This window comes from Ambystoma mexicanum, chromosome 12 (genome assembly GCF_040938575.1).
Source record: "Ambystoma mexicanum isolate Mex_15411 chromosome 12, UKY_AmexF1_1, whole genome shotgun sequence".
NCBI lineage: Eukaryota > Metazoa > Chordata > Amphibia > Caudata > Ambystomatidae > Ambystoma > Ambystoma mexicanum.
The window spans coordinates 1,246,301,301-1,246,327,288 of NC_090936.1; the positions used below are offsets into that span (position 1 = coordinate 1,246,301,301).

At 50.3% G+C, this 25,988-nt stretch overlaps 2 protein-coding genes across 3 annotated transcripts in view; both read left to right on the forward strand.

Moving 5' to 3' along the window:
• Positions 1-25,988, forward strand: part of IGF1 (insulin like growth factor 1) — a 385,102-nt gene that overhangs the window by 207,541 nt on the left and 151,573 nt on the right. The window lies entirely within an intron of this gene.
• Positions 680-23,272, forward strand: LOC138513152 (uncharacterized). The gene is made up of 3 exons (XM_069627778.1): positions 680-747; positions 3,406-4,754; positions 23,137-23,272. The coding sequence occupies exons 2-3, from the start codon at positions 3,412-3,414 to the stop codon at positions 23,270-23,272; spliced, it is 1,479 nt and encodes a 492-aa protein (XP_069483879.1). The 5' UTR covers positions 680-747; positions 3,406-3,411.

Genomic DNA, 25,988 nt, shown 5'->3' on the forward strand with positions numbered 1-25,988 from the left:
TTACACAGTCACCTCTCTCTTACTGAGGCTCCTATGAGTGCCAGCGAGTGTATACTATTGGGTACATGGTCGCCTCTCTATAGGGTACAGGGTCGCCTCTCTATAGGGTACACCGTCGCCTCTCTCTTACTGAGGCTACTATGATTGCTAGCGAGTACATACTATAGGGTACACTGTGGCCTCTCTTACTGAGGCTCCTATGAGTGCTAGCGAGTGTATACTATAGGTTACACAGTCACCTCTCTCTTACTGAGCCTGCTATGATTGCCAGAGAGTGTAGACTATAGGGTACATGGTCGCCTCTCTATAGGGTACAGGGTCGCCTCTCTCTTACTGAGGCTATGCTATAGGGTACACGGGTGCTAGTACATGAAACATGTGCGACCATCAGGTGATCTCCTCCAGGGAGTGTGTGAGCACGGCGGGCCTTTCCCTCGCACGAGCCTTGGCGGCATTGGCGGAGGGATCTGGCGCGCATTACTGTTTCATAGCGGCCCTGGGATTATGTGACAGGCCAGTCTCCGCTCAGGCCTGCGCCCCTCGGTGGATGCTAAACTCTCTTTTATGCAGTGAAAGGCAAAGCAGGCAGTATTTGCTGTTATCTTATCCTTGACAGGCCTAGTTCGGTTCCAGTGGCTGTTTGGCGTCCTGGTTTCCCGCGGTTCGATTGGAGGAGCGAGGAGTGCAGGCGTCGCCGGCGAAAGTTGCTGCCCCGGAGATCGTTTGTTGTCACGTAGTGGATTACAGGTAAGCGCCGGAACGCTGGGCCCGGTGTTGTGGGTTTCGTGTGGGTTTCTTGCAGACGGGTTCATGGGGGGTGACCATGGGGGGAAAGATTCCACGGTGTGGTTCGGGTGTGGGTTGAGCGGCTGGCCCCCATGGGAGTGCGCAGTGCAGTCGGTGCATGGGCGTGGGGGGGAGGGTGCTCGGCACCCGCTTCACAAGGCGAGTGCGAGCAAGATACCTGGTGTTGTGTGTTCCTGGATTGCTCTGCGCGTCCTGCTCGCGCTCCGCCCATGGATCACCCGCTAGGATGGGCGCCCTGCCGCTTACAGCCGCGTAGCACCGGGTGCGGTGCAGCCCCACTGCGTTTTGGGTACGGGGGCACTCCGCCAAAACCTTGGTCAGGCGGGGGGTGCACTCGGCGCGAGAGACAGGGACAAAGGGGTGGCGGTGCAGGGGCCGTGTGGACCTCTGTCACCGTGCGGCGCATTGGGCACTCAACGAGGAGGCATGGCGGGTCGGGAGACGCCATTGTCTCCCGTACGCTTTACCTTGCAACGAGGCGCTATGTGCATACACAATCGCATGTGGTGGGGGGTAGAACTATGTTTCGTGGACGGGGGCAGTGGTAGTTGGATAGGGGGATAGCTCTGTGTATCAACACAGGTTTTGTGGGTTGCGTATGGGTCCCGTGCGGACGGGCTCATGGGGGGCGATCGTGGGGGGGAGGAGTTGGCAGGGTGGCGTGGCCGTGACGCAGGCCCTCTTAATACACAGGTTCGGGAGGGATTGTACGGCGGCCTCGATGTAGGGCGCAGGGCACTGCCGGGTGGCGAGCAAGGGCACCGTCCGTGGGCACCCAGCGCCTGCCACAACGCAGGCGGGAACGAATGCGTTTGGGGCTTGCAATTTGAGAGCGAGTGGCTGTGTACAGGGGCCCCAGCGCCTGGAGACGGTAAAATCGATTTAAGCGAGGGGATATTTAGGGTTCGTGTCCACGATGGCAGTGCACGGCATACGGTCGGGTGTAGGTAATGCAACATAGCAAGAGAGTGCGCAGCATAGGGCGTTTGGAGGAGGGAACCTGGCCGCCGCTTCGCAAGGCGGGTGCGAACACGTTCACATGTTTAGCGAGGGGCAGCATTTATCCCTGCAAGATCGAAAATAAGGGGTGTGATCGTGTACGCATTAACTAGTTATGCGGCGTAGATGCCGTTGCGTGTTTAGATTGCCCTGCATGTCTTTTGTTTATCTTGCAATTAGCCACCGTGACACAGCCTAGTGTGCTCTGTCCCCCTCTCCTTTTCACGGTCCCCCCGGGATCAGCTCCGTTGCTCGTGGCGGCGCATCAGGCACGCCACGAGGAGGCAGGACGGGCGGCTCGAAATCCTTGTTGTTTGGGTCGAGTTACAGACGCCATTGTTTCCCGGGCGCCCTCCCTCGCCACGAGGCGCTTTGAAAATAGGTATAGACGCCAGGTGGATACGCGATCACATGGGGGGGGGGGAGGTAGAACTGTGTTTAGTGTAAGGGGGGGAAATGGTTATGCTCAACTCATGTGGGGGGGGGGTAGCACTGTGAAACTGGTTACAAAGATCGTTAGGCCGGGCTTATGGTGTTGGGGACGTAGCATCGTGTATAGTGATTACACGGACTGCCAGCATGCTGAGCTGCTATGGTGGGTGATAGCAAGGGGTGCCGTGTGAATGGGCACCCACCTAGGGGTAAACCTGCCCCTCCCTCGTGGGGCTGGCGGCCCTGCGTGGACACACGGCTGCCCGTACTGTGCTCTGTTACTTGGGGCAAGGGGTGACCAGCGGTCTCTGCCCCTCCCGCCCGCATGGGGGAAAGAGAACACTTCCTTTCAGGGAACCCTCGTGGGGAAAAAAAAAAAAAAAAAATGCACGTTTTCGTTCTTCTTCTCGCCATCCATACGTTACACTGAGGTGGGGCGGAGTAAGTGGTCCAAGGGCATTCTTAAGCGCTCACATGTGTCATTCATGGCAATGGCAGTTCAACTTCGACAGCTTGGGGTCGATCGTGCCTTGTTCTGTATTACCCTCAACACAGTTTCCAGTCTCCTACCATCGCATTTAGTATGTACACACCTAGCCTGCCATTGAAGCAGCAGCAGTCATAGGCTACCCTGGGGGGTCAGATAGTGGCGGTGCATCGAGGTACATTGGGGCCTATCTCTTTAGTTGTATTCACTCAAGAACAGCACGGTTGACCGGCAATGAGGGCGGGCGGGTGGCTGGGGGAGGCGAGACACACCTTAGGGAGCATCTTGGTTCTGCATACGATGGGAGTACCAATGGCACGCTGCGCCCGACAAAAACCGGTGGCCATGGCCCCAGCTACATGCCTCCAGCGGCGGACCAGGACAATGGGGGGGGGGGGAGGGGAAGAAGAAGAAAAAACGAATTACCGCTGAGGTACGTTGAGCCTGGGGACCTACACCCTTCGGGTGTATTTCAAACGCCAGTGGTTAGGGATTGGTGCACAGAAAGGGGTGCAGGGAATAAAGGAGGTTTGGGGGACCACCACCAAATACACGTGGCTTGCATTCCAAACGGGAGTGGCTAGGGAGGGGGGGGGAAGGCATGAGGGCACTGTATAATATTAGGGTGTCACATTTGTTTCTCAAGGTGATATGTGACACGTACCAAATTTGTCTCGCAGATCGGCATGTCGTACCAGGCTAGCACGGCCATTCCGGCGCACGACGTTATCGAGGTAGTGCTAGTAGATGAGGGACTCCAAGGGCGAGAGATCCCGGAACCATCAGCCACCGGGAGGGGCATGGACGCACAATCGTGGGCCGAATTCATGGCCCTTACAGAAGTTATGGGATGGCAGGCAGCCATGGCTAGGATGGGCGGCCCGGTCATGTCCCGCCGAGACGAGAATGCCGTGCACGCGACAGACAATATTAACATAGGCAATGCACACGCTAGCTCGAGTGGTGAGAACCCGATTGGGGGGGAACAATCAATGCCAAACAACGGACAGGAGCCGGGAGCGCCACGGAAAAGAACGGTAAAAACCAGCGGGGGACCACACCACAAAAAGACTAAGAGAGACTTGGAGGAAGAATTGGCGGCATTGAAAGCGCTACTGGGGGCCATCCCCCCGGCCCCCACCGTCCCCCCTAAGACCGTGCCGCAGGCACCGCACCCGACCACGCCGGCAATCCTTCAGCCCATCAAGGCGACAGTCGCAAAGGACTTAGGGCAACGCCCAACGGAAATACCGGCTCCAGAAACACCGGCTCCCCGCAACACGGAAGCAAATGGTGAGTCGGAATTAGTGCGCACCATTACTCGGGTGGTAACCGGCTTACTTGAAAAAGCAGGCAGGAGCCCCCCCGCGGCAAACGACATTGGCACAACCGCATCAGGGGCGAGCAATGTTTGGAGAGGCACGGGGGCGACAGGTGGTCTGACTAGAGAGAGGGCAATAGGCACACCGGCAACGCCAGGACAGGGAGAGGCAGGCGCAGGGCCACCGGCTAAGCTACCGGCCGCAACAGGCGACGACTATTCATCTTGGTTACTGCCAGGAAGGGTAAAGCAGCAGATTTGGGATGGGAAATTTATAGATTTATTGTCCCTATTGGAGCACGAAATGGAGGGGGAGGACACACTGCATGACATTGGGGGGAGGGAGACGGTCAAAGCCAGAAAGAGGGTGAGGCCGGCAAAAACCTTAGCCAACTGGCTGGCAGCGTTTAAAATCTTGGCCCAGACCATACACTTAAAAGATCCTTCTTTGAGCCCGGCACTGATGGGCTACAGGGCCTGCGTGATACAAGAACACAACATACTGGGCGGTAACGAATGGTTCTTAAGGGACCAACGATTCCGCCTCAGGATGGCACATGACCCAGACTTAAAATGGGTCCACAAATCAGTGGAGGATTGGTTGGGTTCTACCAGGGGCACCATTGAACAGGCAGATGGGTCCATAGTATTCACAGGAGGCCGGGGGAACCAGTTGGAGATCACACACGAAGGATTGATGCTGCCCGGGTCGGGAACAACCATGGGACCGGCACTTAACAAAACAGGGCCTGGGGGGGGAAGTAGGGTCGAGGCACCCATTTGGGCTAATAACGGGGGGGCAACACAGGCCGGCCGGCCAGGGGCGGCGTTATTACCATCAGCATTGACACAAGGGACGGCTAGAACGGGGGGCAGCGGGACACCGGCCCTGACAATAGGGAGGACACAGCCATATTGCCGATTTTTCAATGAGGGGGGTCCCTGCAATTGGGGCCCGAGTTGCAAATTCCGACACGCTTGTTCACTGTGCGGGGTACAGGGACACGCAGCGCGGAGCTGCCGAGGTCGATTAGCGACTGACCCAACAAAACAAACGCGATAAGGCAGACAGGAGGGGAGGGGTGCCACGAAGGTGAAGAGGGGTGTATACAAGTACGAACTTTGCAGCCAATAATATCCTGTAACCTATGATATGTGCGAACTGGCAGTTAGAAGATCTTGTAACCTAACGATATGTTATCCATTAAATTTTGGTTTTCGAAGGTGACTGTGTGGATGGTACGTCTCAGATGGCAGGGACATGGACTCCCAAGGGACCGCTCAGTCAAGGCGGCCACGGTAAAGAAATACGGGATGGAACTAATGGGGCCAAGGAAGGGAGGGGTTCAAGGAATGTATTAAACCACAAAGGGTTCTCACCGATCAAGGTAGAGAAGTTGTTGGCATGGTTGTCGCAATACCCCCACTCACAAGAAAGGAATCGATGGGCGGAGGGTTTCACGATGGGTTTTCGCATTCCTTACAAGGGGGCCATTGGGTCAAGGTATGCGGCGTACGCCAAATCCATAAAAGATTGGCCTTCGGTTGTGAGGGACAAAATATTCAAAGAAATAGAACTAGGGAGGGTGGCAGGACCTTACACAAGCCCCCCTCTAGAAAACCTCATCATATCTCCGCTGGGGATTGTGCCAAAAAAGGACAAGGGCAAGTTTCGCCTCATACACAATCTATCATACCCAATAGGGGGATCGGTGAACTATGGTCTGGACGTGTCAGACTGTTCGGTTTCCTATGCATCCTTCGACCAAGCCGTCAGCCTTGCACGGATGGCAGGCAAGGGCGCTTTACTGGCTAAGGTAGACATAGAGGCCGCATTCCGCTTACTGCCGGTACATCCAGACAGTTTCCATTTACTAGGCTTCCAGTTCGAAAATCAAGTCTTTGTGGATCTATGCATGCCAATGGGGTGCAGCATTTCGTGTGCATACTTTGAGTCATTCAGCTCATTCTTGGAGTGGGTCCTGGGAAAAATGGAGGGAAGGGGCGGGAAAACACATTACCTTGATGATTTTTTGTTTATAGGAAGTCGGGGCACAAACATTTGCGCCTCGCTACTGGATACATTCATTACCCTGGCACACCAGCTGGGGGTACCCCTGGCGGACGACAAAACCCAAGGGCCGTGCACCAAACTAACATACTTAGGGATACTTAGCCGACGTGGTACTGATCCACACGGGGGGGAACGATCTGGTTACAAAGGGACGCAAAGACTTATCCGCACGGTTAAGGGCCCTGTTCACCAGAATTGGCAGGGAATTTAGGGGGGCTGAAATAATGTGGTCAGAAATCATCCCCAGAAAGGTATGGAGGGGGGCGGCACGACACGGGGCGATCGAGGAATCGAGAAGAAAGACCAATGGGAGGATGGGGGGATTTTTAAAAACAGAGGTATGGGCTGGGTAAGACATCCCCTGTTAACACTAAAAGTACCTGGGTATTTTGACTCTGACGGAACCCACCTCTCTGACGTGGGAACAGCACTAATGTGCCTGGAATGGATAGAAGGGCTACGGAAGGTGGGTTGTGCATAAGGGCATGGGAAGCGGGGAGGAGGGAAGGGGGTGGGGCAGGAAATCGGCAGGGGCGGAGGCAAAGCCGAGAGGGGGAAGGGGGGGGAACTCTCTGCCGCCGGCTGCCCGCAGAGAGTCTTGGAGGAGTTACAATGCGATCCCTGTAGCAAAGCGCTGTCCGGCCCATAGGGGAAGGCACAGCCAACAGATTAGATCATACGGTGCCCCCGGAGTACTAGACACGGGGGAGGCCCTGGGTAAAAGGGGAGGGAGATAGGGGTCTTGGAAACCATTCCAAACCCAAAAGAGAGGGTCGGGGGGGGGGGCAAAAAAGAACGAAGTCAAAACACAACTAAGGTATACAAGGGGAAGCCCTCCAGGGGGGGGAAGGAATTGGAGAAAGAGGGCCTTCCAGTGGAGGCGGGGCTAGAGAAGGAGGGACGGGGAGTCTCATTAGCAGGGGACAATAGGCAGAAGGACATCGCAGGATGATGACCGTTTAGGCAGGGAGAAAGTGGTGGTGGGTCGGCACCGGAGGGCGGGGCCGGCCCTGTGTATGTATGTGATGTATTGGGCACTGTCGGTGGTGTCTGTATAGGAACTTGCCAGGCGCCAAGGGGCGGCCTGCGGTAGATATAGAAGGGGAACTGGGGGGGACGCAAAGAGGGGAGGGGGCGGGAGGAGAGGCAAGTTGGGGCCTACGGAACAAAGTTAAGAGGTGTACGACACGATATAGATGGGGGCAAGGGGCATCAGCGACAACGGAGCACGGGGTAGAGAGAAGATAGACAGGGACGGGGTACCCCGGAGGCATCCTCTGGACAACGACGGGGAGGGGGGGGGGGGTAACCCTAGGTAACCTCACACAGAGTAGAAGAACCTGTGGTGTGGCGAATTACGGATCGTATGTAAGATAACTCCAAGACTTTATGCAAAATAAAGCTGCTGTGGCATTAACTTTTCCAACCGTACAATTGTCTCCGCCTATGATTGCTTGCGCTTGGAAGGAAGATGGAAGTGGGAAGGCCGGCATGAGGGTAATGGGGGGGGGGGGAAGGACTGAGGGGGGGGAGCTGCGGTGCCGGCCTAACCCCACACCGGGCCGACGGGAGGGAGGAGTGGTGAGTGCTGTGGGGTGGAGGCGAAGGGTGGTAGGCTGCCCCCGCTACGGCGGGCGAATGCGCGCGGGACGCAGCATGGCAGGCGCCGCCCCTTAGTGGGGGTTGCCGGGCCAGAGACCTTCCACCCCCCCCATGCGGCACCCCCCCAAGGGCGGTGTGCGGGGGGGGGGCGTTAAACTATCACTCACAAGGGGGGAGGGGGTGGGCGGGATGGAGGGGAAGCGGACGCCCGGAAGTGGCTGGGGGGGGCACCCGGGGAGCGCCATAGGGGGAGGGGGTTGCCGCGGGGGGGGGAACAGGAAGCCGGAGAAGGGTAGTCCCCTACAAAAGGGCAAGGATCGTCTCCAGAGCGATCTCTTCTCCTGGGTTCCTGTTCCCCCCTCACCACGACCAAGGATGATAAGAAGTTTTTCCCACCCGCCCTCCCGTTAGGAAGAAATGTGTTGTATCTAATTTTATTTCCTTTTCAGGTCGCCCGGCGGAGTTACAATGCGATCCCTGTAGCAAAGCGCTGTCCGGCCCATAGGGGAAGGCACAGCCAACAGATTAGATCATACGGTGCCCCCGGAGTACTAGACTCGGGGGAGGCCCTGGGTAAAAGGGGAGGGAGATAGGGGTCTTGGAAACCATTCCAAACCCAAAAGAGAGGGTCGGGGGGGGGCAAAAAAGAACAAAGTCAAAACACAACTAAGGTATACAAGGGGAAGCCCTCCAGGGGGGGGGAGGAATTGGAGAAAGAGGGCCTTCCAGTGGAGGCGGGGCTAGAGAAGGAGGGACGGGGAGTCTCATTAGCAGGGGACAATAGGCAGAAGGACATCGCAGGATGATGACCGTTTAGGCAGGGAGAAAGTGGTGGTGGGTCGGCACCGGAGGGCGGGGCCGGCCCTGTGTATGTATGTGATGTATTGGGCACTGTCGGTGGTGTCTGTATAGGAACTTGCCAGGCGCCAAGGGGCGGCCTGCGGTAGATATAGAAGGGGAACTGGGGGGGACGCAAAGAGGGGAGGGGGCGGGAGGAGAGGCAAGTTGGGGCCTACGGAACAAAGTTAAGAGGTGTACGACACGATATAGATGGGGGCAAGGGGCATCAGCGACAACGGAGCACGGGGTAGAGAGAAGATAGACAGGGACGGGGTACCCCGGAGGCATCCTCTGGACAACGACGGGGAGGGGGGGGGGGTAACCCTAGGTAACCTCACACAGAGTAGAAGAACCTGTGGTGTGGCGAATTACGGATCGTATGTAAGATAACTCCAAGACTTTATGCAAAATAAAGCTGCTGTGGCATTAACTTTTCCAACCGTACAATTGTCTCCGCCTATGATTGCTTGCGCTTGGAAGGAAGATGGAAGTGGGAAGGCCGGCATGAGGGTAATGGGGGGGGGGAAGGACTGAGGGGGGGGAGCTGCGGTGCCGGCCTAACCCCACACCGGGCCGACAGGAGGGAGGAGTGGTGAGTGCTGTGGGGTGGAGGCGAAGGGTGGTAGGCTGCCCCCGCTAAGTTAGCCTCTGAGAAATGGCGCCCTGTGCAGCAAAGCTGCTCCGCTGCCCAGCATGGCTTCTCCTGGCGGCGCTGCCCCTTCCCTGCCCTGGCATCTGGCCCGGGCGTGCAGAGCTGCACGGTTCTCGACCCTTGGGGGCCCTATTGATCTCAAGTCAGGGCCCCTCCCTCCTTCTGCCCACATGCATGTGTGTGCAGCCCTTGCTGTGGCTGCAACTCTGTGCAGATACCACCTCTGCCATGGTGCGCGCGGACACTGGCATGTAGGAGCGCACCCACTCCACGTGTCCTTCTGGAGTTCAGGACAAGCTGTGACCTCGGGACAACACATTTCGCAGATTTCATATAAACGTTTTCATGTTTTTGAAATAATAACTCTGTGGGACAGGCAGCTGCTGGAACACACAGAAGAGGTAAGTCGCCAAAAGGGAACGTGAGTGTAGCGACTGGAAGTGCCTGTGTACGCGCCGTCACGCGACCCTCTGTGCCTTACTTAGAATTCCAAGCAGAGGTGTTCGCGCAGCTGAGGAGAGGGTTGTACCGGCCGGCTCGCCGTAATGAACTGAACGTTATATTACAAGCACTCACCGCCTCCGTATCTTTTACAGTGAGCTCAGGGGGAAGCGCAGGGCGGTGGGTGAGGGGTGTGGAGGCAGCGCCGAACCGGGGATCAGAAAAAAGAAAGAGGAGAGAGGTGAGGGGAGAGAGGAGAGGACAGATGAGAGGAGTGGAGGGGAGGAGAGGGGAGGGGAGAGAGGAGAGGACAGATGAGAGGAGTGGAGGGGAGGAGAGGGGAGGAGAGAAGCCAGAGGAGAGAGGAGAGGGGAGAGAGGAGAGGGCAGATGAGAGGAGTGGAGGGGAGCGGAGGGGAGGAGAGAGGAGGGGAGAGAGGAGAAAAGGCAGAGGAGAGGGGGGAGAGGAGAGAAGGCACAGGAGAGAGGAGAGGGGGGCGAGGAGAGAGGAGAGGACAGATGAGAGGAGTGGAGGAGAGGGGAGGAGAGAGAGGACAGAAGGCAGAGGAGAGGGGGGAGAGGAGAGAAGGCAGAGGAGAGGGGGGAGAGGAGAGAAGGCACGGGAGAGAGGAGAGGGGGAGAAGAGAGGAGGAGAGGAGAGAAGGCAGAGGAGAGAGGAGTGGGGGAGAGGAAAGAGGAGAGAGGAGAGGGGGCAGAGGAGAGAGGGAGGGAGAGGAGGAGACGAGGGGAGGAGAGTGGAGGGGGGAGGGGAGGGGACTGCAGGGGAGGGTAGAGAGAAGAGAGGAGGCAGTGCCGAAGAGAAGAACCGAGAACAAAGTAGACACAGACCTTGGGATCACAAAAAGAAAGAGGTGAGGGGAGAGAGAAGGGGCACGGGCCCACCACTTTACCATCCTTGTCCATTCTCGCGCCTCTCATCCCTGTAAACTATGCTATACCGTCCCCAGTTTCCCCCTACCCAGCACACCTTATCTCTCAGCTACTTCCCCCTTTCCTCCTTCCCCTCCTTCTTCTTAGCGCCTCCTCAAGACCGTCCTGCAGCTTGGCTTCATGCCTTCCCCCCTATCTCACCAGCAGAATCGTCTCCTATTCGCCACAGTGCCAATGTTATGGGAGGGCAAAAGGGACACTTGCCCCGGGGCCCCAACTGGGGTCTTATAAGGCGCTTCACGCCGGAGACAATCCCTAAGTGTGGGGCCAGGTTTACATCGCCTGCTGCTCGGTATTGTCTTGTATTTGTCGCTCCTGAGCCATCCTCCTGGCCCCTAGACCTTGCTCACTCTACTCTTCAAACTCTTCCTCGCCGACCTCAGGGCTCTTTGCCCACTGCTTTATTTACTCTTAAGAGACCCTCTGCCCACACAGACACTCCATTATATATTGATCTGTCTCCCACCCCCTGCTACTCTAGAATCCTTCAACATGTGCTATTCCATGGGATCACCCACTTTCTTGATTCCAACCATCTCTCCGGCATCTCGTAGTCACCACTCAACTAGCAGTGTCCTTACTAACGGCTGTCACTGCACCACTCAAGCACCCCTCTGTCCTCACTGCTCTCTAACTTAGGACTTCAGGACACTGCTTTCTACCTGTCTGGCAGACGCTCAATAATAATTAGAACGCACTCGCTCAGTGCCCCCATGCCCTACGCCACCATCTATCAGAGTCCCCCAGGACTCTGTCCTCAGCCCCTTCTGATCCTCCAACCTCTTCCTCAGACAAACTCTTTCCCTCACATGACTTCTTCTATCACCTCCGTACTGATGATCCCCAAATCATCTGGTCTTTCCTGCCCATCGCTGTTGAACTCTCACTGTCTCTCAGCCATCCAACATGGGATGGTCCAACGCGGCTTTACGTTGAACTCTTAAAAGCTATGGTCCTACATCCCCTCCCCATGTCCCCTTGACCAGAACCTCCTCTGCAGACTTTCTCTCCCCACCCTCAGGGTTCCCTCCTTGAAACAGCGACCACAAGCTCCATAAATGTACACCATCAACAGGCAAAGGAGCCTGACAGAATCTCTGTAGATGTGACCGGAGAGCAACGGGATAATCAACGACCAAGCCCCAAATACACCAAACCCACCAACACCATTAAGAAGACAAAGCAATAGTATTAATATCACAGTCACCACAGTAACAGATAGAGAAATCTACTGCCCCCAACAATGATGACAAGGAAGGACCGGAGTAACAGATAGAGAAATCTACTGCCCCCACCAACGACAAGGAAGGACTGCAGTAACAGATAGAGAAATCTACTGCCCCCACCAATGACAAGGAAGGACTGGAGTAACAGATAGAGAAATCTACTGCCCCCACCAATGATGACAAGGAAGGACCGCAGTAACAGATAGCGAAATCTACTGCCTCCACCAATGATGACAAAGAAGGACCGCAGTAACAGATAGCGAAATCTACTGCCCCCACCAATGATGACAAGGAAGGACAACACTAACAGCAAAATCTACTGCCCCCAACAATGAGGACAAGGAATGACCGCAGTAACAGATGGTGAAATCTACTGCCCCCAACAATGATGACAAGGAAGGACCGGAGTAACAGATGGTGAAATCTACTGCCCCCAACAATGATTACAAGGAAGGACCGCAGTAACAGGTAGCGAAATCTACTGCCCCCAACAATGATTACAAGGAAGGACCGGAGTAACAGACAGCAAAATCTACTGCCCCCACCAATGATTACAAGGAAGGACTGGAGTAACAGACAGCAAAATCTACTGCCCCCACCAATGATGACAAGGAAGGACCGCAGTAACAGATGGTGAAATTTACTGCCCCCAACAATGATGACAAGGAAGGACCGCAGTAACAGATAGAGAAATCTACTGCCCCCAACAATGATGACAAGGAAGGACCGGAGTAACAGATGGTGAAATCTACTGCCCCCAACAATGATTACAAGGAAGGACCGCAGTAACAGGTAGCGAAATCTACTGCCCCCAACAATGATTACAAGGAAGGACCGGAGTAACAGACAGCAAAATCTACTGCCCCCACCAATGATTACAAGGAAGGACCGGAGTAACAGACAGCAAAATCTACTGCCCCCACCAATGATGACAAGGAAGGACCGCAGTAACAGATGGTGAAATTTACTGCCCCCACCAATGATTACAAGGAAGGACAACACTAACAGATAGCAAAATCTACTGCCCCCAACAATGATTACAAGGAAGGACTGCAGTAACAGGTGGCGAAATCTACTGCCCCCACCAATGACAAGGAAGGACTGCAGTAACAGATATCGAAATCTACTGCCCCCAACAATTATTACAAGGAAGGACCGGAGTAACAGACAGCAAAATCTACTGCCCCCACCAATGACAAGGAAGGACTGCAGTAAAGATGGAGAAATCTACTGCCCCCACCAATGATGACAAAGAAGGACCGGAGTAACAGACAGCAAAATCTACTGCCCCCACCAATGACAAGGAAGGACTGCTGTAACAGATAGAGAAATCTACTGCCCCCAACAATGATGACAAGGAAGGACCGGAGTAACAGATGGTGAAATCTACTGCCCCCAACAATGATTACAAGGAAGGACCGCAGTAACAGGTAGCAAAATCTACTGCCCCCAACAATGATGACAAGGATGGACCGCAGTTAAAGATAGCAAAATCTACTGCCCCCACCAATGATTACAAGCAAAGACCGCAGCAACAGACAGCAAAATCTACTGCCCCCAACAATGATTACAAGGAAGGACTGCAGTAACAGACAGCAAAATCTACTGCCCCCAACAATGATTACAAGGAAGGACTGCAGTAACACATATCAAAATCTACTGCCCCCAACAATGATTACAAGGAAGGACTGCAGTAACAGATAGCAAAATCTACTGCCCCCAACAATGATTACAAGGAAGGACTGCAGTAACACATATCCAAATCTACGGCCCCCAACAATGATTACAAGGAAGGACCGGAGTAACAGACAGCAAAATCTACTGCCCCCAACAATGATTACAAGGAAGGACTGCAGTAACACATATCCAAATCTACGGCCCCCAACAATGATTACAAGGAAGGACCAGAGTAACAGATAGCGAAATCTACTGCCCCCAACAATGACAAGGAAGGACTGCAGTAACAGATAGCAAAATCTACTGCCCCCACCAATGATTACAAGGAAGGACCGGAGTAACAGATAGCGAAATCTACTGCCCCCAACAATGATGACAAAGAAGGACCGCAGTAACAGATAGCGAAATCTACTGCCCCCACCAATGATGACAAAGAAGGACCACAGTAACAGATAGCGAAATCTACTGCCCCTACCAATGATGACAAAGAAGGACCGCAGTAACAGATAGCGAAATCTACTGCCCCCACCAATGATGACAAAGAAGGACCACAGTAACAGATAGCGAAATCTACTGCCCCCACCAATGATGACAAGGAAGGACAACACTAACAGCAAAATCTACTGCCCCCAACAATGAGGACAAGGAAGGACCGCAGTAACAGATAGCGAAATCTACTGCCCCCACCAATGATGACAAAGAAGGACTGGAGTAACAGATAGCGAAATCTACTGCCTCCACCAATGATGACAAAGAAGGACTGGAGTAACAGATAGCAAAATCTACTGCCCCCACCAATGATGACAAGGAAGGACCACAGTAACAGATAGCAAAATCTACTGCCCCCACCAATGATGACAAGGAAGGACCGCAGTAACAGATAGCGAAATCTACTGCCTCCCCCAATGATGACAAAGAAGGACTGGAGTAACAGATAGCAAAATCTACTGCTCCCACCAATGATGACAAGGAAGGACTGCAGTAACAGATAGCGAAATCTACTGCCCCCACCAATGATGACAAGGAAGGACAACACTAACAGCAAAATCTACTGCCCCCAACAATGAGGACAAGGAAGGACCGCAGTAACAGATAGCGAAATCTACTGCCCCCACCAATGATGACAAGGAAGGACCGGAGTAACAGATAGCGAAATCTACTGCCCCCACCAATGATGACAAGGAAGGACAACACTAACAGCAAAATCTACTGCCCCCAACAATGAGGACAAGGAAGGACCGCAGTAACAGATAGCGAAATCTACTGCCCCCACCAATGATGACAAGGAAGGACCGCAGTAACAGATAGCAAAATCTACTGCCCCCACCAATGATGACAAAGAAGGACCACAGTAACAGATAGCGAAATCTACTGCCCCCACCAATGATGACAAGGAAGGACAACACTAACAGCAAAATCTACTGCCCCCAACAATGAGGACAAGGAAGGACCGCAGTAACAGATAGCGAAATCTACTGCCCCCACCAATGATGACAAGGAAGGACCGCAGTAACAGATAGCAAAATCTACTGCCCCCACCAATGATGACAAGGAAGGACCGCAGTAACAGATAGCGAAATCTACTGCCCCCACCAATGATGACAAAGAAGGACTGGAGTAACTGATAGCGAAATCTACTGCCTCCACCAATGATGACAAAGAAGGACTGGAGTAACAGATAGCAAAATCTACTGCCCCCACCAATGATGACAAGGAAGGACCGCAGTAACAGATAGCGAAATCTACTGCCCCCACCAATGATGACAAGGAAGGACCACAGTAACAGATAGCGAAATCTACTGCCTCCACCAATGATGACAAAGAAGGACTGGAGTAATAGATAGCAAAATCTACTGCCCCCACCAATGATGACAAGGAAGGACCGCAGTAACAGATAGCGAAATCTACTGCCCCCACCAATGATGACAAGGAAGGACCGCAGTAACAGATAGCAAAATCTACTGCCCCCACCAATGATGACAAGGAAGGACCACAGTAACAGATAGCGAAATCTACTGCCCCCACCAATGATGACAAAGAAGGACTGGAGTAACAGATAGCGAAATCTATTGCCCCCACCAATGATGACAAGGAAGGACTGGAGTAACAGGTAGTGAAATCTACTGCCCCCACCAATGATGACAAGGAAGGACCACAGTAACAGATAGCGAAATCTACTGCCCCCACCAATGATTACAAGGAAGGACCGCAGTAACAGATAGCGAAATCTACTGCCCCCACCAATGATTACAAGGAAGGACCGCAGTAACAGATAGTGAAATCTACTGCCCCCACCAATGATGACAAGGAAGGACCACAGTAACAGATAGCGAAATCTACTGCCCTCAACAATGATGACAAGGAAGGACCGCAGTAACAGATAGCGAAATCTATTGCCCCCACCAATGATGACAAGGAAGGACCGCAGTAAAAGATAGCGAAATCTACTGCCTCCACCAATGATGACAAAGAAGGACTGCAGTAACAGATAGCGAAATATACTGCCCCCACCAATGATGACAAGGAAGGACCGCAGTAACAGATAGCGAAATCTACTGCCTCCACCAATGATGACAAAGAAGGACCGGAGTGACAGATAGCGAAATCTACTGCCTCCACCAATGATGACAAAGAAGGACCGGAGTAACAGATAGCGAAATCTATTGCCCCCACCAATGATGACAAGGAAGGACTGGAGTAACAGATAGCGAAATCTATTGCCCCCACCAATGATGAAAAGGAAGGACTGCAGTAACAGATAGCAAAATCTACTGCCCTCAACAATGATGACAAGGAAGGACCGCAGTAACAGATAGCGAAATCTATTGCCCCACCAATGATGACAAGGAAGGACCGCAGTAACACATAGCGAAATCTATTTTCCTCAACAATGATGACAAGGAAGGACCGGAGTAACAGATAGCGAAATCTACTGCCCCCACCAATGATGACAAGGAAGGACCGCAGTAACAGATAGCAAAATCTATTGCCCTCAACAATGATGACAAGGAAGGACCACAGTAACAGATAGCGAAATCTACTACCTCCACCAATGATGACAAAGAAGGACTGGAGTAACAGATAGCGAAATCTATTGCCCCCAACAATGATTACAAGGAAGGACTGGAGTAACAGATAGCGAAATCTACTGCCCCCACCAATGATTACAAGGAAGGACCGGAGTAACAGATAGCAAAATCTACTGCCCCCAACAATGATTACAAGGAAGGACTGCAGTAACAGATAGCAACATCTACTGCCCCCAACAATGATTACAAGGAAGGACTGCAGTAACAGATAGCAAAATCTACGGCCCCCAACAATGATTACAAGGAAGGACCGGAGTAACAGATAGCAAAATCTACTGCCCCCAACAATGATGACAAAGAAGGACCCCAGTAACAGATAGCGAAATCTACTGCCCCCACCAATGATGACAAAGAAGGACCACAGTAACAGATAGCGAAATCTACTGCCCCCACCAATGATGACAAAGAAGGACCGCAGTAACAGATAGCGAAATCTACTGCCCCCACCAATGATGACAAAGAAGGACCACAGTAACAGATAGCGAAATCTACTGCCCCCACCAATGATGACAAGGAAGGACAACACTAACAGCAAAATCTACTGCCCCCAACAATGAGGACAAGGAAGGACCGCAGTAACAGATAGCGAAATCTACTGCCCCCACCAATGATGACAAGGAAGGACCGCAGTAACAGATAGCGAAATCTACTGCCCCCAACAATGATGACAAAGAAGGACCGGAGTAACAGATAGCGAAATCTACTGCCCCCACCAATGATGACAAAGAAGGACCGCAGTAACAGATAGCGAAATCTACTGCCCCCACCAAAGATGACAAAGAAGGACCACAGTAACAGATAGCAAAATCTACTGCCCCCACCAATGATGACAAGGAAGTACAACACTAACAGCAAAATCTACTGCCCCCAACAATGAGGACAAGGAAGGACCGCAGTAACATATAGCGAAATCTACTGCCCCCACCAATGATGACAAGGAAGGACCGCTGTAACAGATAGCGAAATCTACTGCCTCCACCAATGATGACAAAGAAGGACCGGAGTAATAGATAGCGAAATCTACTGCCCCCACCAATGATGACAAGGAAGGACCGGAGTAACAGATAGCGAAATCTACTGCCCCCACCAATGATGACAAGGAAGGACTGGAGTAATAGATAGCGAAATCTACTGCCCCCACCAATGATGACAAGGAAGGACCGGAGTAACAGATAGCGAAATCTACTGCCCCCACCAATGATGACAAGGAAGGACTGGAGTAACAGATAGCGAAATCTATTGCCCCCACCAATGATGACAATTAAGGACTGCAGTAACAGATAGCAAAATCTACTGCCCTCAACAATGATTACAAGGAAGGACCGCAGTAACAGATAGCGAAATCTATTGCCCCCACCAATGATGACAAAGAAGGACTGGAGTAACTGATAGCGAAATCTACTGCCCCCACCAATGATGACAAGGAAGGACTGCAGTAAAAGATAGCAAAATCTACTGCCCCCACCAATGATGACAAGGAAGGACCGCAGTAACAGATAGCGAAATCTACTGCCCCCACCAATGATGACAAAGAAGGACTGGAGTAACAGATAGCGAAATCTATTGCCCCCACCAATGATGACAAGGAAGGACTGGAGTAACAGGTAGTGAAATCTACTGCCCCCACCAATGATGACAAGGAAGGACCACAGTAACAGATAGCGAAATCTACTGCCCCCACCAATGATTACAAGGAAGGACCGCAGTAACAGATAGCGAAATCTACTGCCCCCACCAATGATTACAAGGAAGGACCGCAGTAACAGATAGTGAAATCTACTGCCCCCACCAATGATGACAAGGAAGGACCGCAGTAACAGATAGCGAAATCTACTGCCCTCAACAATGATGACAAGGAAGGACCGCAGTAACAGATAGCGAAATCTATTGCCCCCACCAATGATGACAAGGAAGGACCGCAGTAACAGATAGCGAAATCTACTGCCTCCACCAATGATGACAAAGAAGGACTGCAGTAACAGATAGCGAAATCTACTGCCCCCACCAATGATGACAAGGAAGGACCGCAGTAACAGATAGCGAAATCTACTGCCTCCACCAATGATGACAAAGAAGGACCGGAGTGACAGATAGCGAAATCTACTGCCTCCACCAATGATGACAAAGAAGGACCGGAGTAACAGATAGCAAAATGTACTGCCCCCACCAATGATGACAAAGAAGGACCACAGTAACAGATAGCGAAATGTACTGCCCCCACCAATGATGACAAAGAAGGACCGCAGTAACAGATAGCGAAATCTACTGCCCCCACCAATGATGACAAAGAAGGACCGCAGTAACAGATAGCGAAATCTACTGCCCCCACCAATGATGACAAGGAAGGACCGCAGTGACAGATAGCGAAATCTACTGCCTCCACCAATGATGACAAAGAAGGACCGGAGTGACAGATAGCGAAATCTACTGCCCCCACCAATGATGACAAGGAAGGACCGGAGTAACAGTCAGCAAAATCTACTGCCCCCACCAATGATGACAAGGAAGGACCGGAGTAACAGTCAGCAAAATCTACTGCCCCCAACAATGATTACAAGGAAGGACCGGAGTAACAGACAGCAAAATCTACTGCCCCCACCAATGATGACAAGGAAGGACCGCAGTAACAGATGGTGAAATTTACTGCCCCCAACAATGATTACAAGGAAGGACCGCAGTACAGAGAATGTGCCTGATGTAAAGCTTCCATCAGACCTTGGGTCGCCAATTTGTAGTGAAGACTACTAATCAATATTCTGTTCTTTCACATCATAGAAATAAAGAATAGTTAGGATTCCATCCATACAGATAGACAAAAGTCCCGTGTGTTTCGTTTTGTGGCTTATTAATTCTCAAGGTTCATTTTAATTGAAGAAGCAGAATTCCAAAAATATGCCAATGCATTTTGGACCTGTATGTCGGTCCTTCATCAGGGCAAATTCTATAGTACCAAAGCAAACAATACAAAAGTCTAATTAACGTTATCTGAACTAAGTATTGTAAATAGATTAACATGAATGCATCATAACAAAGACCAGCACGTTGTCATGCTGGATAAAGCACACTGTAATTTCTGTTAAGTACCTGCAGTTGTTTGAACCTTTGCCACGCTTCCTATGCAGTGATATTCAAATCACAATATTCACACATTAGTGCCTGACATGAATTCCTATTCAGAACTCCACGATGAAACGTTAATTTTCACATCAGATCTTTAATGAGAATTGTCTCGGAGTCTTCCCTTCTGCAAAATATGTGAACAGACAATATGCAACGAGCATGTTAACTAGCACGCAGATTGAGTCATGGAAAGCAGGTTCAGTTTGAACACATTGGGCCTCATTCCGACCCAGGCGGAGGACCGTGGTGCTAATAGCACCATGGTCCATGCCGCTAACTTACCGACTCCGCCATGGACAAAGGGGGAATTACCACGCCATTACAGGGTTGGCGGGGTGGTAATTCCCCCTTCCTCCATGGCCCTTCCCCATTCCCATTTTTGCCCCATAGGGCTCAATGGGAATGGGGAAGGCGCTAAGTACGGTACCGCAAATTGCGGTACCGTACTTAGCACCAAGGTCCCTTTGCGGGTCCCTACTTTAACGGCTGGTGTAGACCAGCCGTTAAGGTCAGGTCCCGCAAAGGGACCTCGTAATCAGGCGCTAATGGGTTAACGGCACCGCAGCCGTTTACGGCGCCGTTAACCCATTAGCGCCAGGGTCGTAATGAGGCCCATTGTATATACAAAGTAAAAACTTGCGCGTACATGGTCCCATAGAGTTTCATTTAAATTATCGTGCAGCCTCATGTGAGCCTGTCAATGCTGCACATAATGGCTTTGTGAAGCCGTCCATTCCTATAGCCCTGTTAGATATGGAGCTTGATTTCAGTGACATTCTAAAGTATGGAGTTTCAAAGGCGGTAACGTAGCACTGCGTTTATGGTTTTCTTACCTCGAGATCGCCACGTTGTCTAAAGAGACGGTCTCTCACAATGTTGTTCATTCAGCCACAGTTCGTAGTTTCCAAATGCGAGCATTACCATAGAAACACTAATAAACTTAATGTGACGTGATTACGTGGCAGTACGTGTCTTTGCTCAGTGTTGCTAGTTACCCAGGCAATGGCTTACCGTACACTACTGAGGAGTTTCACATGTTAATGTTAATGTTAAAGGTCATTTGTACCGCGCACTATCACCACCGGAGTGGTCCCCTGGCGCTCTGGCGGCTCTGAAAGAGGGGGGGAGGGTGGGTTAGTGGGTGGAGGCTGGAAAAGTGCAAGATTGCAGTGATGTGCTGTTGGCAGCCTCAGCCGGTGGTTCCATCGGCTGGGCCTGGGGTGTATGCGGCCGGTAGTCGTCGTGTGCTGATGTGCGAGTCTATGTGTTTTTTTGTTTTGTTGTTGCAGTGTAGTGAAGTTCGTGCGGTTTGCTGCGCTAGAGGTTTGTGGTTGTGATTGGTTTGGAGTTTGAGAGGTGTATGCAGAGAAGGAAATTGTTAATGGTATTCGTTAGTCATCTCTATCCTGGACTGAACCGGTTGGGCTCTTGTAATCTTACCCGACGGATGCTTGTACACCCTGAGCCTCAGGAGGTACGTGCCCGTTTTTCCATTCGAGGCCGTTTGAGGATCTAGCTGTCCCCTCCGCCCGCTCCCTTAATAACCTTGCATGCTCCTCACCCCCTCCACATGACTAGCGCCGCTGCTAGTGTCCATACACCCGGTTGTGTGGTGATTGGTGGTATCTTGTCCGTTCCACAGCCTCGTGGAACCTAGTTGTGGCTGTACGGGCGGTGGGGGATGGTAACGGTTGGCTGGAGTAGTTGTATCCGTTTCTCTGGGTCTCGCGGGTGGACCCCTGTGTCCAGCGTCAGCCCTACTGTTGCCCAGGGTACTTCTGTCGGTTCTAGGGGTTTGTCAATGTCCTTTTTTGATGAGTCGTTTGTCTTATTGTTGTTTCGGTTTTAGTCTCCGGTGTTGAAGAGGCAGGTTTTTAGTAATTTTCCGAATTTAAGGTGGTCTTTGGTGTTCCTTATTACTTTTGGGATGTTGTTCCAGGTTTTCGCGGCTAAGTGGTAGAAAGCGGTGCCTCTGAGTTTCTTCTTGATGTAAGGTTTTTGTTCCAGTCGGATTTCATTGGTTGACCTGAGCGTTCTCGTTGGCTTGTAGATTGTTATTTTTTTTTGTAGGAATTCTGCTCCTTGTCAGCTGATTGCCCTGTGCGTTATGCACATTGTTTTGAAGATGATACGCTGTTTTACTGGGAGCCAGTGTAGTGTTTTTAGGGCCGGGGTGATGTGGTCTCTTCTGGATAGTTTGAGGAGTAGTCTGGCTGCAGTGTTTTGGATCCGTTGTAGCTTCTTCAGTAGGTATTCCGGTATACCGAGGTACAGGTTGTTTGCATAGTCGATACTTGACATGATGAGGCCGACGATGGTGAGTGTTTTGTGTGTGAAGGAGAGGAAAGGTAGTATTTTTCTTGCCGTGGGGAGGAGGAAAAAGCATTTCTTGACTGTTGCGTTTATTTGCGGTTCTAAGGTTAGGGTGTTGTCCATCAGGACTCCCAGATTTTTTACTACCTTAGATGGTGATGGTGTAGATCCCATTTCCGTTGGCCACGGGATGGCGGTTTCCTTCTCTTGGTCTTTGGATATGATCATGATTTCGGTTTTTACATGCCAAAAAATAAACGTTTTCTTTGTAAACGCTCATGCGCCTAAGTGTGTGCATGTGTGTAAGATATGTATTTGTTGACGTTATGTGACTTGACTATATAAAATCAATATACGTCACCATACTATACCATGAATAGATGGTCTGTACGCCAATACCAATATCGTATCATGTTCATATAATGCGCTCCAAGTGGCAGAAACTCCACAATGTTACTGTAATCAACACTAAATAAAAACATAACAGGCTCCTGTTGTTGAGACCTACATGTGTGTATAATCACTGTGCTTCTTACTGTCATGCGATTAATATATATAGTCTGTACATCGGTGTCAGTGCTAAAGAGTAAATATTATGTTTATATGCTGCAAAGGGCAGAGACTCCACGCCGCTACTGTGATCAATGCTCATGGTTCAAAGTTCATTATGTAGTAGAGGCTACATCAAGTGGGGGATATTGGTATTATTGAAAGTTCACCATGTCCAACGGACCTACTGTGCCATTACAGACTTGTTTGTAATGCTGATTGTTCAGGTATGGTGCAGAGAACAACACTTCCTGCTTGTAGAAGATACATGTCAATGATAGCAAATCTATTTCAGACTCTTGCCTGGCCTATAAACAGCCTGGTCTAGGAGTCCAAAAAACAACAGTCAGTGCATTACCATTACTTGTGCATCCACTGATATAGCTGCATAAGGACATTCTTGGGTTATTCTTGTATGTTTACCATTCCTTTGTTCTCACTTCTTGCATTTAGTCAACAGGCATCACTTCATTACAACAATACTCACTGTTATTGCATACATCATCAACCATATGCCTATGTTGACAGATATTAAACAATATGACTTCCTCTCACAGATCTCTCTATAAAAAACAGTACAAGTCCAATTCTTCATTCAATCCCCAAGGAGATACCGTATCCAGCCTCTCGATCCAGTGTGCTTCTCATTGTTCAAGTTTCTTTGTCACACTGGTTCTAATGTTCATTGTTTGAACTACTTATTTGAAATCGCATTTGCGCGACTTGATGTTTAGCTTGATTGAAATGTCTGGCAACCAGTGAGTGCTGATTATTGGTTCTTCCATTTGATTTATGTGTGTTCCATCTCACACGAGCTTTCCTGCTTGTTTGTCTAACATACAGTAGACCACACAGGCATTTGATGCAATATACTACTCCCTCTGACATACAGGTAGAATGGTTTCTGATATTTATCTTTTCTCCCATTCTAGGGTGTGTAACTGTTTCCTTTTATGATATTGTTGCAGTTGCTGCATGACATGCAGGGAAAAGTTCCTTGTTTTTTCGATACAAATTTCTTGGTCATCGTTGGTTTGGTTTTAACTAGCAGGTCCTTAGATTACTACTCTGTTGGTTAGCAAAAATGTTTTTTTCCTGGAACAGATTATGGAATTTATCGTCACACGTTAGCACAGGCCATTGTTTAAGAATACTCCTTTTAATCCTTGCTGACTGGACACTGTATTTGCTCACATACACTAGTGGATTCTCGCTTTTGATTACACTTTTAGCAGTCAACAGGCTGGTTATTTCTTGTGAGTCTGCCTTCTCCGAGGCACTGAGGAGTTCATCATCTTTGTATCCTCTCCCTTTGAATTTGTTGAGCCTCTTTTCCTTTTCTTGTTCGTATTTGTGGTCTGTGTTGATAATTCTTTTTATGCGAAGCAACTGGCTGTATGGTAAGCTCTTTATTGTAGCTGGTGGATGAAAACTCATCCTGTGTAAAAGATTGTTTTTATCTGTCGGTTTATGGTAAACATCAGTGTCAAATGATGGTGCTTTGGGGGTAACTAGAACATCAAGAAAATGTACACTTGGATTACCAACTTCATGCCTAAATTGTTTCCTACTATCAATCATGTTGATGTATGTCAGGAATGAGTTGAAGGTTTCTTCTGTGTGGGCCCAAACCAGAAAGATGTCATCTATGTACCTCCCCCAATGCTTTATATATCGATGTCTGATGATATGGTCCTCCTCGAATTTCAACATAAATGAGTTTGCATACGCGGGTGCCATTGTGGCCCCCATTGCTGTACCACTGACTTATGAGTAGTATTGCTTCTCATATTGAAAATACGCTTTCTGTGCAATGAAGTCAAGTAATATCATGATCCATCCTTTCAATGCTCCTACCTCTTCTTCCTGTAGTAGCAAACATTCAACTGTCTATTGTCCTAGGCAGTGTGGTATGGAAGTATAAAGACTGTTAACATCAATAGTGACTGGAAGGTCATGCTTGTCTAGTTGGATGTGTGAAAGTCTGTTTAAGAAGTCTGTTGTGTCCTTAATATAGGTTGGATGTTTCTGCATGACCGGCTGCCGTATGGCGTTGATGGAAATGCCCAAGGGTTGAAGAAGACTATGGGTTGCAGCTACTATAGGTCTTCCAGGAGTTTTGAGAAGAGATTTGTGTATTTTTGGAAGTAGATAAAGATGTGGTGTCTTTGGAAAGTTCTGTGTTAGAAAGTTCTTGCTTTTTTCACTTATCCAATAATTTTCTTCTGCCATTTCCAAGATGGTTTTCAAGCTCTCAGATATCTCTCTAGTTGGATTACAAGATAAATCTTTATAAACATTTGTGTCATTTAGTTGTCTCAGGCACTCTTCTCGGTAGTCATCAGTGTTCATCACAACCGAGGCCACGCCTTTGTCTGCTGGACGGATGGTAATTGTTTCATCCTCATATACATTTCTGATGATTGCTAAATCACTTCTGCTAAGGTTGTGAAATTTAGGTGTCTTAAAAGACATTTTCTTCAGGTCTCGAAGGATAGCCTCATACAAGATGTCAATATTACTATGAGGTAATGGTGGTGAAAAGTAACCTTTAGGTTTAAGTTCTAAGTAGTTGCTAGTTCTTTGTGTCTCTGGCATTTCGACATCCGCAAAATAAGCTTTCAATTTCATTTTCCAAATAAACTTGAAGAGGTCCCCTTTAGTATCAAAAAGACTTGTACCAAATGTCGGCACAAAACTGAGCCCCTTTTGTAGGATATTCTTTGCAATACCGAGATTCCATTTGGATATGTTATGTTAATGATTAAACCCTTCTGTTCGGCTAACTCCCCTCTGGTTTCTGGTTGGTCTCTTTTCCTGTGGCCCCTCCTGGTTCTTTTCTTCCTTTGCCCTTGTCTAAAAAAGGCTGCCTGGGTAGTCTGTCTTCCCTTCTTTAGATATTGTCTGCAGTGGCAGTTTGTTCATCATTATTGGAGGAAGTTGGAACTCCTGAAGTGCTTGGGTGTGGTTGTGTGTCCGAATCAGAACTAGAAGTACCACAGTAACAGATAGCAAACTCTACTGACCCCACCAATGCTGACAAGGGAGGACCAAAGTTACAGATAGCTAAATCTACTGCCCCCCTGAAAATGATGACAAGGAAGGACTGCAGTAACAGATAGCAAAATCTACTGCCCCCAACAATGATGACAAGGAAGGACAACACTAACAGATAGCAAAATCTACTGCCCCACCAATGATGACAAGGAAGGACCACAGTAAGAGATAGCAAAATCTACTGCCCCACCAATGATGACAAGGAATGACCGGAGTTACAGATAGTGAAATCTACTGCCTCCACCAATGATGACAAGGAATGACCGGAGTAACAGATAGTGAAATCTACTGCCTCCACCAATGATGACAAGGAATGACCGGAGTTACAGATAGTGAAATCTACTGCCTCCAC

Coding starts and splice junctions, on each gene's coding strand:
- LOC138513152 (XM_069627778.1), top strand. CDS start 3,412: ATGTCGTACCAGGCTAGCACGGCCATTCCGGCGCACGACGTTATCGAG. Junction 4,755..23,136: donor GAAGGATTGATGCTGCCCGG/GTCGGGAACAAC, acceptor TTCCTCTCACAG/ATCTCTCTATAAAAAACAGT.